General features: G+C 42.4%; 1 protein-coding gene across 8 annotated transcripts in view; it reads left to right on the top strand.

Annotated features, from left to right (window-relative positions):
- Positions 1-16,415, top strand: part of TENM1 (teneurin transmembrane protein 1) — a 408,277-nt gene that overhangs the window by 340,545 nt on the left and 51,317 nt on the right. For all 8 annotated transcript variants that reach the window (XM_053373197.1, XM_053373202.1, XM_053373199.1 and 5 more), the window contains one exon: positions 5,503-5,869. In XM_053373197.1, coding sequence (XP_053229172.1) covers positions 5,503-5,869 — 367 coding nt within the window. The remainder of the gene's footprint in view (positions 1-5,502; positions 5,870-16,415) is intronic.

Genomic DNA, 16,415 nt, shown 5'->3' on the forward strand with positions numbered 1-16,415 from the left:
TATGCCTTAGGAACACAGGGAGCTGCCTTAACACCAAGTCAGACTATTGAACTACCATATTTTTTACTCTATAAGACCCACTTTTCCCCCTCCAAAAATTAAGGGGAAATGTGTGTGCGTCTTATGGAGCGAATGCAGGCTCCATGGCTTCAGCAATAGCAACGCGAAGCCTCCGAAGCGCAGCGGGAGCGCTCCGGCCACGCTCCGGAGGCTTCGAGTTGCCTTCACTGAAGCCAGGAGAGCCAGAGGGATCGGTGCGCACCGATCCCTCTTGCTCTCCTGGCTTCACTTCGCTGGAGAGGCGCTGCGCAGCTTTCCCTCTGCGCAGCGCCCCTTCAGCGAAGCGGGAGGAGAAATGGAAGGGGCTCCATTTCTCTTGCCACTTCACTGAAGGGGCGCTGCGCAGAGAGGGAGAGATTTTTTTTTCTTGTTCTCCCCCTCTAAAACAAGGTGCGTCCTATGTTCCAGTATATCCTATAGAGCGAAAAATACGGTACTTAGCTCAGCATTGCCTTCACTAACTGGCAACAGCTCTCCAGGGGTTCCAGGCAAGAATATTTCCCTGCCCTATCAAGAAAAGCCACAGATCAAACCTGGAACCTTTTGCTCTCAAAACACTGAGCTTCTCACTTCTCAACAGTTTTGAAAAACCTGGGATTTTGTGATGTACTAGCCCTGCATAGTTTCCTTAAAATATGTATAGTGTGTGGGGGGAAATGAAACAGGTGTCTTTAAGGACTAGAATCTGTTTCCAGCTGGCTCGCCCCATTCATCTTCCTCTCAAAATATCACCACCACCTGCCAGAATGGTGAGCTCAGCCACATTCATCTTAATGCCAGATAGAAATATTTTTAAAGAAAATCCTCTGGATGAAAAGGACAAATTTAATCACTTAATGAGTACTCTAAATTTTGTTGTGCACCCATTGTAACCAAGCAGGTTAAGGCATAATAATCTCATTAACCTCACTTTGTTAAAACATCAATTATCTAAGTACAATATAGCAGGTTTCTTCAAATGTCTCTCTGCAGGAAAGATGGCAGCAGTTGCAGCCCAGTGTGGCTGTAGGTGGGGCAAGGGGTGGGGCAAAGACTTCCCGCACAACCAGCTGGTGGCAACATCAGCCTTGGCTGGCCACAGGGAACATCAGGACTTCAAAATTTGAACTGGCCAGTCACAGTCAAGCTGGGGGACTGTAGTGTTTGACAGACCTAACTGAGGTCTGAGCTGACTCAGGTCAGCTTGCAATTGTCAATGGATGTCCCACTCATTCATCCTGCATGTTTTGGCCCTGCCCAACAGAAAGTGGACAGTGCATGTAAAAGGTTAAAAAAAAAGGTAAAGAACCCCTGGACGGTTAAGTCCTGTCAAAGGCAACTATGGGGTTGTGGCACTCATCTCGCTTTCAGGCTAAGGGAGCCAGCATTTGATCACAGGTAGCTTTCTTTATCATGTGGCCAGCATGACTAAATCACTTCTGGCACAATGGAAGACTGTGACGGAAACCAGAGCGCACGTTTACCTTCCCGCCACAGTGGTACCTATTTATCTACTTGCACTCGTCTGCTTTCAAACTGCCAGGTTGGCAGGAGCTGGGACAGAGCAATGGGAGCTCACCCCATTGCACAGATTCAAACTGCCAACCTTCCGATCGGCAAGCCCAAGAGGCTCAGTGGTTTAGACCACAGCACCACCCGCGTCCCTTTACCTTAGTGCATGTACACGACCTTGCTGTGGGGTTACTTTGTCACCGTATTTGGAGCAATTTCCCTGCAGACAAATTGGACCAGCTTGGAGGTTCTGCCTACCTCACAGCTACTGTCACAAGTTGCCAGAGGAAAATTCTGTTAGGTTGAATCCTTAGTCTAAGCACAGAGAGAGTGAGAAGGAGCCCGATCCCTCTATTCACAATCAAAATATCAAGGTAAAGGAGTCCAAGGGAAAAGATTCTGTCCAAATGCCCAGAGATCATAGTAGTACAACTACTCAAATGGCACCCTGGAGGGATCACCCATATTTGATGTGTTTCATATGGGACCAGCAAAGCTTGTCTTATGTCAGAATATATTCTTTTCCAAACATTTTTATTCTTGTGGAAATAATAATATATTACACTGCTGGTGACTCTTGACCAGCATTTTCAGCTTGCCCACACTGCTTATGACAACTTGAACAGCAGCAAGCATGTTTTGGAAAAATTGTGACTGATGTTGCCTGACAGGATTTGTTTTTGCTTATTTGCATGAGTTGCTTGAAGGATAATAATTTGCCCACCTTAATAGGGGATGCTGTGGAACTAACATGCTTGAATGTCAGAGAAAAATAAATTCTGTTTGCTATCAGTGTTTTCATACGAACACAATGGGAAAATGTATCCATGTTGCACTAATGGTGTTTTTTGGCACTCAAATAATTATTCCCCCTCAAAAAAGCCTTAATTACAGCAGGAAAATAATGACCCTTAAGCACTTTGGTACATTTCTGTAGCCACCCTGTTTGCTGTCACAGATCACACAACGGGCATGAGTAAGAAGCTGCTAAATTGCTTGATGGATATAAGCAAGCAGTTATTCCATTGTGTTAAGTTTTCAAAGCATCATACTTAGGCCTCACCTACTCTATATACTTAAAGCAGTATCATACATCTTTAAACAGTCGTGACTTCCCCAAAGAATCCTCAGAACTCTGGTTTGTTAAGGATGCTTAGAGTTATTAAAGGTAAAGGGACCCCTGACCATTAGGTCCAGTCGTGGCCGACTCTGGGGTTGCGGCGCTCAGCTCACTTTGTTGGCCAAGGGAGCCGGGATACAGCTTCCGGGTCATGTGGCTAGCATGACTAAGCCACTTCTGGCGAACCAGAGCAGCGCACGGAAACGCCTTTTACCTTCCCACCGGAGTGGTACCTATTTATCTACTTGTACTTTGACGTGCTTTCAAACGGCTAGGTTGGCAGGAGCAGGGACCGAGCAATGGGAGCTCACCCCATCGCAGGGATTCGAACCGCCGACCTTCTGATCAGCAAGCCCTAGGCTCTGTGGTTTAGACCACAGCACCACCCGCGTCCTCAGAGTTATTAGGAAGCCCCATATTCCTCTCACAAAGCTACAGCTTTTTCAGAGTGCTTTAAGAGTTGATCCCCCTTCCCAAGGAACTCTGGGAATTGTGGCTCTGTGAGAGGAATAGGGATCTCTTAACACCTCCCAGGGCCCTTAACAAACTACAGTTCCTAGGGCTTTTTGAGGTATGATACTTCTTTAAATGCATAGTGCAGACAAAGCCTAGGGCTGAGGATCCCAAGGTTCAAATCCCCACTTAATGATGAAGCAAAAATGATCCATGTGGATTAGGGAAAAGAAAAATAGAAAAGGGAGCTCTTCCTGTCTCCTAAGATCTCCACGCTTTCAGGAAAGGTGCTGTTGGTATAGGGGGAGGAAAGCTGTAAGGAAGCATCCAGAGAAAGACAGACAGAAGCCTCACCCCCCCAAACCCCCCCCCCCAATTCTACTTCTTTGTGTGTTTCCCTAACATAAAACCTTTCTCATTTCAAATCTCCAACCACACTGCTTGGTTTGTTTTTTTATATCTATGCTGAATCACATTACTCCTCATTAAAAATTAGGGCTTTATTAATTATGACTTACATAACGATTCTGAGCCTTCTTTGTTCCTTTTCCTTTAATTTTCATTATTGAATCCTTCTGCTTCCCTTATCAAAACTAGGTCAAAAATTATACCCAAGCCAAGAAGAGCCACCTTGAAACCATTTGGTTTTTGGCTTAGATAGGTTGCAAATTAACTTTCCTCCTTTCTCAGTTTCTCTAATGCTGCAAAGTAAAATCCTACAATGGGGAAAATATATTATTTAAAGGAAACATTATATTCTAATTTTGCAAACATACTTTTGGGACATTCAAAAAAATGGGCCACCCAGCCCCCTCTCTCTTGAAGTCAAAGCTCTCACAGCGGGACCATGCAATGTCAACCTTTCAGCAACAAACTCACAAGAGAATAAAAAGGGAGGAAATAGAGAGAAGTGTTGTATTTTAACTTAAAACAGCCAAAAATTTATCCGGACCTACTTGCTTAACTCTGAAATTATACATTGATTAAAAGTGGTGTCCTTTCACTCTAAGAGATTCATGTTCACATTTGAGTTTAACGCAAAGGCACACACTTGAGTATTGGACATCAGGGAAAGACATCATTCTGCTCAACCTTGAAGTGCCCAGTTCATATTTTAGATTCCCCCCCCCCACACACACTTTCACTCAGTCTTTCCTAGTTTATAATTGGAACACTTTTCCATGAACAGCTGCTCCTCATTTTAATCAAAGAGAAACATAGGTAGCTCTGAACTCTGATCAGGGAACACGTATATTCAGAAGTTACCCAAAGATATCAATGGACCAAGATAATAAGCTTTCATTCCCAATTAACCAAAACTTCTGTGTTGTTCCAGCACAGGCTTCAGTGGGTCATGGGGATAAATTCTCTTTTCCCTGCTTTTAATGAGAAGAGGAAGTAACCAGATTTCTCTTGCCTAGAGGGTTCCTTTGGTCCTGCTGTCAGAGAGCTGTCAACCATCCAGATGCCCATTTTCATGGGCCCATTGGGGCCCATTGTGGTGTTTATATCAAAGTTTAGTAGGAAGAATAAGCTCTGTAATCATAATGACCACCCTGGGTTCCTGAAATCAAAGTTAGGCTCATGCAATAAGCAGATCTGCTCCTTTTGTACAGTACCTCACAACCCAGAAAATAAGTCCAGAAAAGGTATAACTAAGAGTAATGTGTTCTGTCTTCATTTATTTCAAAATATGGCAAGTTAGCAGAGTTAGCCCAAGACATTTTTCTTCCTGAGGCAAAGGATGAGATGGCTCCAACCAGGCTGGAAAGTGAATCTTACTTCAGTACCGGCAATGGGATAGCATCCTCTTCCACACCTGAGAGTATTCAGCTCACTTAGTTGGGACAGGGCATGCACAGATTTGTCCTTCATCACTTTACCATCACTCCCTGTCCCTCAGCAACTGCTGCCTGAGGCAACTGCCTCACTCATCCTAATGAGAGGGCTGGCTTTGTAAAACATCCTGCTGTGTTGAGGGCCCTCCAGCTTACACTGCTTAGTGGTACCTTGGACTTCAGCCCCAAAGTCTGGGCCTGGGCATTGGACAAATTTGAGTCAAGATCAAGGGCTCAAAAGAGTGTCAACTGGAAGAGAGTTTATTTATGTTATTATTACATCCCCCCCCATCTTTCGTCCAGATGGCATACAATTTTTCCTCTCGGTAATTTCCATGGCTGAGTGGGAATTTGAACCTGGATCTCCCACGTCCTAGTCCAGCTTTCTAACCAGTACGCCATACTGACTGTCCACAACTTTGGCTTGTGCTTCACTGACCTGATTTCACCCACAGGCACACAAGCATCCTACTTGGCCAAAAGTGGAAACCATGGAGAAACTACTTCTTTGACTCTTGCTTTATTCCTTCTTTTTTGCAGGTCCGCTTGGAATGGCCAACAGACCTTGCTGTCAACCCACTTGACAATTCGTTATATGTTCTGGACAATAACATTGTGCTGCAAATTTCTCAAAATCAGCAAGTGCGCATTATTGCAGGCCGACCTATTCACTGCCAGGTGCCAGGCATAGATCACGTTTTGGTCAGCAAAGTGGCAATCCATTCCACACTTGAGTCGGCAAGAGCCATAGGCGTATCTCACAGCGGGGTGCTGTACATTGCCGAGACTGATGAAAGGAAGATCAACCGCATCCAACAGGTTACAACTAATGGTGAAATCTCCATCATAGCTGGAGCTCCATCGGATTGTGACTGTAAGATTGACCCCAATTGTGACTGTTTCTCTGGTACGTATTAAACGAGGGTGCAGAATCTTTTGGTACAATGGCTGGTTTCCCTTCTGGGCAGCCTTCCAAGAGACACATCAGTGGTAGATGGAGCCAGAGGCAAAAGTTGATAGAGCAGGGAATGTAAATGTTAACTTTGTACAATATGCTAGATTCTACATACTAACTCCTCTCTGTCCTCCATCCAGGCAAACATGAAGCATTATCATAGTTCAATGACATAGTTCTGTATATAAATTCAATTAATAATAATAATAGTCCAGCCAGACGAAAATACTCAGGTACTCAACTTCAGGACTTCAAAGCACCCAATTGCTTGATGTCATTGGGACATCAGGTGATTGCAGGTAGGCAGCCTTCCCACATGTCAGATGTCGCCCACAAGGCTAGATCCTGATATGGATGTGGCCCACAGAACCAAAAAGGTCTCCATCCTTGACATGGAGACTTCTTTGAAGTAAGAAGTGGTATATAAATTACCTAATTCTATAATACAGAGTCAGACCCTTGGTCTATCTAGCTCATTGTTGTCTACACCGTCTGTAGAAGTGGACCTACATTTCAAGTTTTTTAAAAATGTGTTTTTAAAAAAAACAAAACACGTTGGTCTTTCCTATTGCAACCTGGAGTTTCTGGGGATTGAACCTGGGACCTTCTGCATGCAGAGCTTATGCTCTGCCACTGAGCTGAAGACTTTAATTTGATGTAACAGTTCGTCCCTCTGATCTCCACAAAGAAAACAGTGCCCTCAAAAGCTTTGAAATCTGAATTTCTGAAGCAGAGGAAATCCCAAAGAATTCATAAAAGTATGTAAAAATCCTATTTCAAGCTATCATGTCTGTGCATTTTACATTTCCACATTTTCCCTTCAATCTTCATTCTGGCATCCACTGTTCGCAGTTTGAATATTCAGATGGTTGGATACCATGATCCTATGGTACTGTGAGGACAGATTCATGCAATAGTAGTGCAGTCATAATCTCTGCTGTGCAATGCAATACTTCTTGCACAGGGCACTGTTGACGTGTCTCAAAACAGGTTTCAGGTCAGTATGAGCCACATTATCATATCCATAGGATTGGATTGAGCTGTGTGCAAAATGAAACAATTAGCCAGCGTGGATATTACCCTCATGCTGAAACGAATATGCCTCCCGTATGTCAGTCTAATGTTCATGCTCAAAAAACATCATTAGGAAATGGGGATGAAGAAAGGGCAGTTGATTCATTTTATGGTGGTTTAGTCAACTAATCCAGGGGTCCCCAAAGTAAGGCCCACGGGCCGGGTGAGGCCCGAGGGACTCATTTATCCGGCCTGCGGCAACGCCAGCTGCCGCTGTCTGCTCTTACCGGCGCTGCACTGCATAGCTGCCCACTTCCAGATCAGAGCAGCACCGGAAATAGCTTGTGCGCCTGCACAAGCATTATTTGCCCATGCGCAAGTGTTATTTCCGGTGCACATCTGGGTCAAAGGAGGCCCGTGCACATTCACACAAGCTATTTCCAGTGCTCCTCCAACCTGGAAGTGCACCAGAAATAGCGTATGGGCACGCGCTTCCCCCGCCCTCCGGCCCACCGTGCGGTCAGCGCTGGAGACACCAGTCCAAGGCGTGGTAAGTTTGCTTACCCCTGAACTAACCCAACAGTAACAGGAGAGAGAGGACATAGTTTAGAATGGGGAGCTGCAAACCACTGTGTGTCCGAAGGAGGGGAAAGAGAGTAATAAAGGGCATGTAAACAAATTTCTGTGGGAAATGGTTTAATTATCTGGATGTGTTTAGCCTAAAGAAGACTAAGAAGAGACATCATAGTACCATTCAATTATTATTAATATTAGTAGTAGTAGGATTAATATTATTTATTTATTTAATTTATGTACCACTTTTATCTTCCAAGGATCTCAGGGTGGTGTACATGGTTCTCCTCCTCCCCATTTCATCCTCACAACAACCCTGTGAGGTAGGTGAGGCTAAGAGATGGTGACTAGTCCAAGGTCACCCAGTGAACTTCATGGCTGAGTGGGGATTGTGAACCTCCTGCTCTCCCAGGTTCTAGTCTAACACTAACCATTATGCCACACTGGCTCACTAATTACTGTATTTTTCCATGTGTAAGACTAGGTTTTTTCCCTAATAAATTATGTCAAAAATTAGGGGGCGCCTTATACATGGATAGTGCCAAGGCCATTTTGTTAAATCTGACTCCCCCAAAATAGGGGGCATCTGATACATGGGGACATGTTATAGATGGAAAAATACGGTAATCGCTTCCCATTAGGCATCCCAAAGCATTTACAATATAACATATATAGAACAGTTGCATATCTAGAAACAGTTTTTTAAAAATGCTTTTATAGAATCAAATGGTGATAGAGAAGGTGCCACACTAAATACTATGTAGAATGCACCTCGTGATAGTACAGCATTTGCAGACTTATCGACTTCCGGGTTAGCGCCATCGACTAATGGCGGATTCCCTCCGAGCTCCGGAGGGAATCGGCTCCGCAGGATTTGGGTCTTGCCGCTGCAGCGACGCGGGGACCCTCAGAAATCACAGGCGCTGAAGCCTGTGAACCTGGTGACTCGGCGGGCACTATTTGCGCCCCCCCAACCCGCGAAGGAGCCTTTTTAAAGGCTTCGAAATGGGGGACGGGGCGAGCGGCGCGGTGCTGAGAGTCGACTGCTTCTCCTGCGGAGTGAAGCCGCATGCCATGGTCAGAGAGCGCTGACTTCTTCTTGTGAACAATTGGACTTTAAAAGCAACAACCCGTGAGTAGTACGGAAATTGGATTTGCAAAGAAATTTTTTTTTTAATTAGGCACGATCGGGGAAGGCGCAAACAGGAAGTCCATCTCCCCGTCTTGTAAATAATTTAAAGCAAGGACTAGTTAACTAAGGTCGAGAGAACTTCTTCTTTATTGGGTAAAATACATTAATTTCACGATTTGGCAGTATAAGTAATTTTACTGGAGGATAAGAGCTAATTTTGAGAGCTGAAGTGCCACCCCCCCCCCCCGGACCCGGGAGTGATCCGCAAGAGAGCCTGTTGAGGAGATATAGAAGAGTTTGACAGCTGTCAAATTAGCTGTCAAGAAGGAAAAAGAGAACTTTGTTTCTGCTGTCTCTGCTGGATATATTTGCTACAATTTGGTTATATTTTGTTGAAAACAAGGAAGAACTGATACAAACTAACTTGATTTTTGGATTTGAACTGGAAGGAAGATTAAGTAACCAAAATCCCTCTAGAGGGGGTTTTGGGACATTACAAGAATGGCTGAAGGAGGAAAAATTCACGCTAAATTGGACAGAGTTTTTCTTCTCTTGGGAAAGTTACAAGGCCAAATTGATGTTTTGGCTACCAATGTTACAACTCTGGACTTAACAGTAAACAAATTCATTGAATTTGATAAGGATTTGACTCAGGAAGTTCATGCAGCTGGACAAGAAGAGAAACTTGAGAGATTTGAGAGTGTGGAGAAAGAGATATATGTTGTTTCTGAGGAAAAGGAAGGAGGAGATGTAATGTTGCAGTTGACAAAGGAGAGCCAGAGGCCTGACATGATGGTTACAAAGGAAAATAAGTACTGGATGATAAAAATCTGGTCTGAATTGGAGATTGAAGAATGGAGAGATCTCCTTATGTGGAGATCTGAAGACCTATGGATTACAAATTTGATTAAGGTGGAAGTTGGAGCTTTCGGGACATTTGGATTTAAAAGGAGTAAGAAACAAGATTCGGGCTCCACTTTTAAGTATGGAGGTCTGGCTGGAAGAAACATGGACCCTATTGGGACACAGCTTCTCCGAGATCTGGTGTTTAATACTAAGGACTACCAAAAAAACCGGCAGAGAGGAATTGAGAGAGAATTAAGAGCCTCGGACGTGAGGTCTCCAGGCTGATAGTAGACTAAGACTGATGGACATTTGTTGGGGATCGAAACCGGGAAAGGGGGGGGGGTTGGGAATCCAAAGGGTGTACAATTATAATCTATTTTTTTATTTTGTTTTGTTATTAGTATGAAAATTCGGGAATTCGTGGAAGGGAATTTGGGTCAACTTTAGAAAAAAGTTTTAAGAATGAGCACTGATGTACAAATATTGATGTTTATAAGTTAAAATTGGTTTTTCTAAAATGAATTAAATATAAAAAGGTCAAAAATTGGGGATAAGAACTTGTTTTTTTTTTTTTTTTATAATATTTTTTATTACGTTTCTTTCCAAATTTTATACATTACAAACAAATAAGGAGTTTACAAGAAACCTTTTTTTTTTTTTTTAACAAAAATCCCAACTTGGACTTCCCCACCCCTTCCGATTCTGCGTTCTTTATATTAACAATGTCAGCAATTTGTTACCTTATGTCATACCTTATTGTAACTTTTACATGTTATGTATCTATATTCAATGTATTATGTCACAATTTTTATACCTTTAAAATAAACGTAACATGTTCAATTTCATATTATCTCCTTTTCTCTTTTATCACTTAGTTTACTATTTACTTAATCATAATTGCTAAAGCGTATCATTTCCAAATCATGCACCGTCTTAAGATTCATACAGTTTGTAATACTTTTGCAAGTAGTCTTTAAACTTTTTCCAGTCCACCTCAATTGTTTCTACATCCAAATCTCGGATTCTGCCGGTCAGTTCAGCTATCTCCATGTAGTCCATCAACTGCATCTGCCATTCCTCCAGCGTGGGTAAATCTTGTGTCTTCCAGTTCTTTGCGATAAGTATTCTTGCTGCTGTACTAGCATACATAAACAAAGTTCTGTCCTTCTTTAACACTTTCTGGTCTACCATGCCCAACAGGAAGGCCTCTGGTTTCTTGGGAAAGGTATACCTAAATACCTTTTTCAACTCATTGTAAATCATTTCCCAGAAAGCCTTAACCTTTGGGCATGTCCACCAGAGGTGAAAGAAAGTCCCCTCTGCTTCCTTACACTTCCAACATTTATTGTCAGACAGGTGATGTATCTTAGCTAACTTGACTGGGGTCATGTACCACCGGTATATCATTTTCATAATGTTTTCCTTCAAGGCCGTACTGGCCGTGAATTTCATTCCGGTGTTCCATAACCTTTCCCAGTCTTCAAACATAATGTTGTGTCCAACATCCTGTGCCCATTTAATCATAGCAGATTTAACTGTCTCATCCTGTAAATTCCACATAAGCAGCAAGTTATACATTCTAGATAACAGCTTTGTCTTTGGTTCTAACAATTCTGTCTCTAGTTTCGACTTTTCCACCTGGAAACCAACTTTTTTGTCCATTTTGAAAACCTCTTGAATTTGAGCATAATGTAGCCAATCTCGCACCTTATTTTTTAGTTTGTCCTGGCTCTGCAACTTCCAATTGTCTCCAATTTTTTCAGTCAATTCCCAATATTTCGGCCAATAGGCCTCCATATTGGGTCTTTTTCGGGCCTTGGCCTCCACTGGTGATAGCCACCTCGGAGTTTTACTCTCTAGTAAGTCTTTATATTTCATCCAGACTGCAAAAATTGCTTTTCTGACAATGTGGCTTTTAAACAATTTATGTGCTTTAACCTTGTCGTACCATAGGTATGCGTGCCATCCAAAAGCATTATTAAAACCTTCCAGATCTAGGACATCGGTGTTTTCCAACAAAAACCAATCTTTCAGCCAGCAGAAGGCTGCAGCTTCATAATACAACCTCAAGTCCGGCAGGGCAAACCCCCCTCTTTCTTTCGAATCTGTTAATATTTTAAACTTTATTCGGGGCTTTTTGCCCTGCCAGATAAATCTAGATATATCCTTCTGCCATTTTCCAAAGCAATCCACTCTGTCCACGATCTGTAAGGTTTGAAACAAAAATAACATTTTCGGCAACACATTCATTTTTATAGCTGCAATTCTTCCCAACAAGGAAAGTTTCAATCTTGACCAAATTTCTAAATCCTTTTTAACTTCCAACCAACATTTCTCATAATTATCCTTAAATAAATTCAAATTCTTGGAGGACAAATAGATCCCAAGGTATTTCACTTTTTTAACCACATTCAGTTCTGTTTCTCTCTGAAACCCCTCTGTTTCTGTAATTGTTAAATTTTTGGTCAGAACCTTAGTTTTTTGTTTATTCAACCTAAATCCCGCCACCCGACCAAATTCAGATATAAGTTCGAGAACTCTTTTTGTACTGGATTCTGGCTCCTGCAGTGTCAAAACTAGGTCATCTGCAAAAGCTTTCAGTTTATATTGTTTCACTCCGACCTCTATCCCTTGTACCAACCGGTCCTCTCTGATCATATTCAATAGCACCTCCAGGACTGAAATAAATAACAGAGGGGATAGAGGGCACCCTTGTCGTGTCCCTTTTTCAATTTTAAATTCCTCCGTCACCACATTGTTCACTATTAATTTAGCTTTTTGTTCTGAATAGATTGCATGTAATCCATTCTCAAACCCCCGTCCCACTCCCATCCCTTCCAAGTTCTTCTTCATAAACATCCAAGATATGTTGTCAAATGCTTTCTCCGCATCAATAAAGATTAACACCGCCCTTGTGTTCCTGTTAGTCTGCAAAAGTTCTAAAATGTCAATGATGTTTCTAGTGTTCTCATATAAATGTCTACCAGGGAGAAAGCCAGCTTGGTCTTTATGAATTACTTCATTTAAGACTTTTTTAAGTCTATTTGCCAAAATGTCTGCAAATATTTTGTAATCCACATTTAGGAGTGAGATGGGACGGTAGTTTTTAAGCTGAGTCTTTTCAGATTCTGACTTAGGTATCAATGTGATGAAGGCTTCTTTCCACGTTTCTGGTGCCCTCTTCCCATCCATAATCTGGTTACATACCTCCAACAAAGGTTGTATCAAATAGTCCTTCAGAACCTTGTAATATTTGGAGGTAAGTCCATCCGGGCCTGGAGATTTGCCTAGTTGCATATTCTGAATGGCACCTTCAATTTCCTGTGAGGTTATTGTAGAGTTCAAGATTGATCTTTTATCTTGAGTTATTTTTGATAGTCCATTTATCTTTAAAAATTGATCTATCTCTGATTCTTTCTGGGGCCCCTGTGCATACAGTTCTTTGAAGTATCTGTGGAAGCACCTCCTAATTTCTTCTGGTTTCTGTACGATCCTTCCATCAATCTCTAGATTTGTTATCGTGTTTAGCTTTTGTCTTTTTTTCAGCTGCCAAGCTAGCAGCTTTCCACATTTATTTGCTGATTCAAAAGATCTTTGCTTCATCTGTTTTATTTTCCATTCAATCTCCTGATTAATCAATTTTGAGTATTCTGCTTGGTGGAATTTAATTTCTCTCAGCACCTCCTTGGACTTTGGTTTGGTTCTCAGTTTTTTTTCTCCTTGGTGTATTTTCTCCAATATTTTGTCCTTCTTTCCGTTCCAGAGTTTTTTCTTGATTGAATTCTGTTGTATCAGAAACCCTCTCATAAGAGCTTTGCTTGCGTCCCAGATCGTTCTTTTTTCAACTGTAGTATTCAGATTTATCTCAAAATAGTCCTTTAATGTTTTTTGGGCCTTTTTCACAATCTCTTGATCTCTTAGTAGTGTGTCATTCATTCTCCATCTGAAGGAACCGGGTTGAGTTAATCTAAGTTCTATTTTCAAGGCGTTGTGGTCGGAGCATGTTTTTGGGCAGATTTCCACCTTTTTAGTCTTGGGTGCCAGCCCCCTGGAGGTGCAGATTTGGTCGATCCTTGACCAAGACAGGTGGGCCTCAGAGAAAAAAGTTCCTTCTTTACCTAGGGGGTTCTTTGTCCTCCATATGTCGATCAAATCCAGATTGTCAGTCAGTTCGAAAAAAGTTTTGGGCAGTCTGCCGTCTGATGTTAAGTTTTGGTTGTAAGACTTATCCATATGTGTAGACACCACTCCATTCATATCTCCCATCATTATGATGTTAGCATAATCCAGATAGTCCAGCAACGTCTCATGCAGCTTCTTGAAAAATTCTGATTTCCCGTCATTTGGGGCATAAATTCCTAATATCAATATTTTTTCTCCTTGGGTTTGAATTTCAATTGCCAAAATTCTTCCTTGTTCATCCTTAAATAGAAATTTGGGTATCAGGCTCTCCTTAGCGTAGATCACCACTCCTCTTTTCTTTACTTTGTCAGACGAAATAAATTCTTGGCCTAATCTTTTATTTACCAAAACCTTCCTGTGGAGCCTGGTCACATGGGTTTCTTGTAGGCAAATAATGTCCAATTGTTCTTTCTTCAATATGTGAAATAACCTCCTTCTTTTCTCCGGGGAATTTCCGCCATTTATATTCCAACTGAGTAGCCGCAGAGACATCCTGAACTATTCTGCTACACCTAGAGCGGTGTATCTTCTTTCTCCTCTGGTTCCGAAGGTGCAGGTATTGCTCCACCTGGGTTGGGTATAGGCCAATTAGCTGCTGCTTCTTTTTGGAGGTCTTCTCCGTGATCGTGCTGGAACTTTTGTAAGTCCTCTGGTGATCTTATTTTAACCTTCTTCTGTTTGTAAGTGAATGATAGCCCTTGTGGGAACTCCCACCTGTAAGGAATTGTGTTGAGTCTCAGCAACTTAGCCAAATCTGAGTAGGTGGCTCTCAAGTCCAATAACTGTTTAGGAATATCTCGGTAAATTTCCACCCTTTTCTCTTGTATCACAATTGAGTTTTTGAAGTGTAGGCCTAGTATTTTGTCTCTCTCCTCCCTTGATCTCAAAGCTATTAAGCAGTCTCTGGATCTATCTTTTCTTACTAATCTTCCCAACCGAAAAGCCGATACAATTTTGAAATCAATTTCTTCTTTTAAGTCCCAGAACTTTGTAAACTCTGTTGTCAAAAGTCCTTTCAAATCTTCTTGTTCAATTTCTGGGACTGCCCTTAGTCTGAGGTTGGTCTCGCGATTTTTCAATTCCACCAACGAGAGATAGGTTTGTTGGTCCCCTATCTGTTTATGAAGAGGCTTGACTTCCGCTTTAACTTCCTCGACTTCTTTTTTAGCTGATGTTGCAATTTGAACGGCTTCCCCTGCCAGTTTACGATTCTCTTCTGTTGCTCCTTGCAATTTTTCAATTGCTTGGGTATGTTGGGAAACCTGATCTGTCAATTTCTGGATCGAGGATGTTGCTTGGTCAATTTTTGTTGATTGGTTATCAATTTTTTGATTTATTGCTGACAATTGTTCCAAAACTTGTTTCAGTACTGCCTCAGCTCCTCCTGCTGCCATATCTTCCTCTTCAGATTTTTCAGGCTTTTCGGTTTCTACTTTTTGTGTCGCAAGCACAGCTGGAACTGATAATCTACGTCCCTGAGTTAAAGTTGTTTGCAAAAGCTGTGCTTGCTTTTTTGCTTTCTCTTTCTCCTTAGCTTCCTTAGCTTTGGCTGCTCTTGTCTTTCCTGTGCCACTCATCAGTCAACGTTCAAGGTCAAGTGTTGTAATCCCATGGGAAAGGCAAGTCCAGAATTAAAAACAGTCTATTGAGAGAAGGTAAACAGAGAAACTTTCCCAGGCCTCTATATTCCCAATGTCCTCTAGGGGGAGTGCCACCAAAGTTTTAGTAAGAAGAAGGTAACTTTCCGCAATTAAAGTCTCTTTGTTCCAACTTTAAAAACAATTTTAAAAGCAAATTAGTTCCAGCACGCTAAAAGAAAGGTCCTGCAGAGCCCTTTTAAACATATAACAAAGTTCCAGCAAGGTGCCTGCAATTGTATCCACTTCAGCTAGGTGAGCTCAAAATTACACTATCCAGTTACAAAAGTATCTGGAAGCTTGCAACAGTTCCGCAGTTTAAACAACTTTACCCGGCCACCCGGGAATTTGGGGTTAGAGTCTTCCCTTGCCCTTGGGGTGTCCGCTCCAGGTCAATTTTATGCTGTATTTATTCTTTAAAAGTAAAATTCAAATGTGCACGAAAGTCCCGATTTAAAGCTTCAAAGCTTCCCTGTTCACAGCGCTTTCCGCTCTTTAGACCGTCTGCTTTGATCTTGAAAGCAGTGTCGGAAGACGGACTTCCTCTTTCTCGTCTCCCGTTTTTAGCCAAATTTTCCGATTTGATTTGTAGAATCTTAGGTCCTTACTCACGGGTTTGATGTTTCAGCCCGATGTTTCTTGGAAGAAAGGTCAGCGCTCATCCGTGACAGCCGCGCGGCTTCGCCTCCGCAGAAAGAGCGATGAACCCACAGCACCGCTCCCCCTCCTTCACTCCGGAGCCCCTTACGGGGTTCCTTTTGTGATTTCGGGGTCGCTCCAGGTGCCCGCCGGGTCCCACGGCCACGGACTCACTCTGCCCGTGGTTTATCTTGATGGGTTGCCGCTGCGCCGTCGCGAGCAACCCTTTTCTGCGGTGCCCCTCTTCAGAGCTCGAAGAGGTCCGCCATCACGGTTTTGCGCCGCCTCCGGAAGTCCACGGGGATAAGAACTTGTTGAACTAACAATTTGAATTGGAATATAAGAAGGGGAGGTGTGGGGAAGTCAGGGAAATATGTTATTGAAAATACGGATTGTAAACTTTATGTGTTTTTAACTTTTTTGTTTTTTCTTTTTTGATTTTTTAATGTATTAAGGTGGAAAATCTCAATAAATA

This window comes from Podarcis raffonei, chromosome Z, assembly GCF_027172205.1.
Source record: "Podarcis raffonei isolate rPodRaf1 chromosome Z, rPodRaf1.pri, whole genome shotgun sequence".
NCBI classification, from domain to species: domain Eukaryota; kingdom Metazoa; phylum Chordata; class Lepidosauria; order Squamata; family Lacertidae; genus Podarcis; species Podarcis raffonei.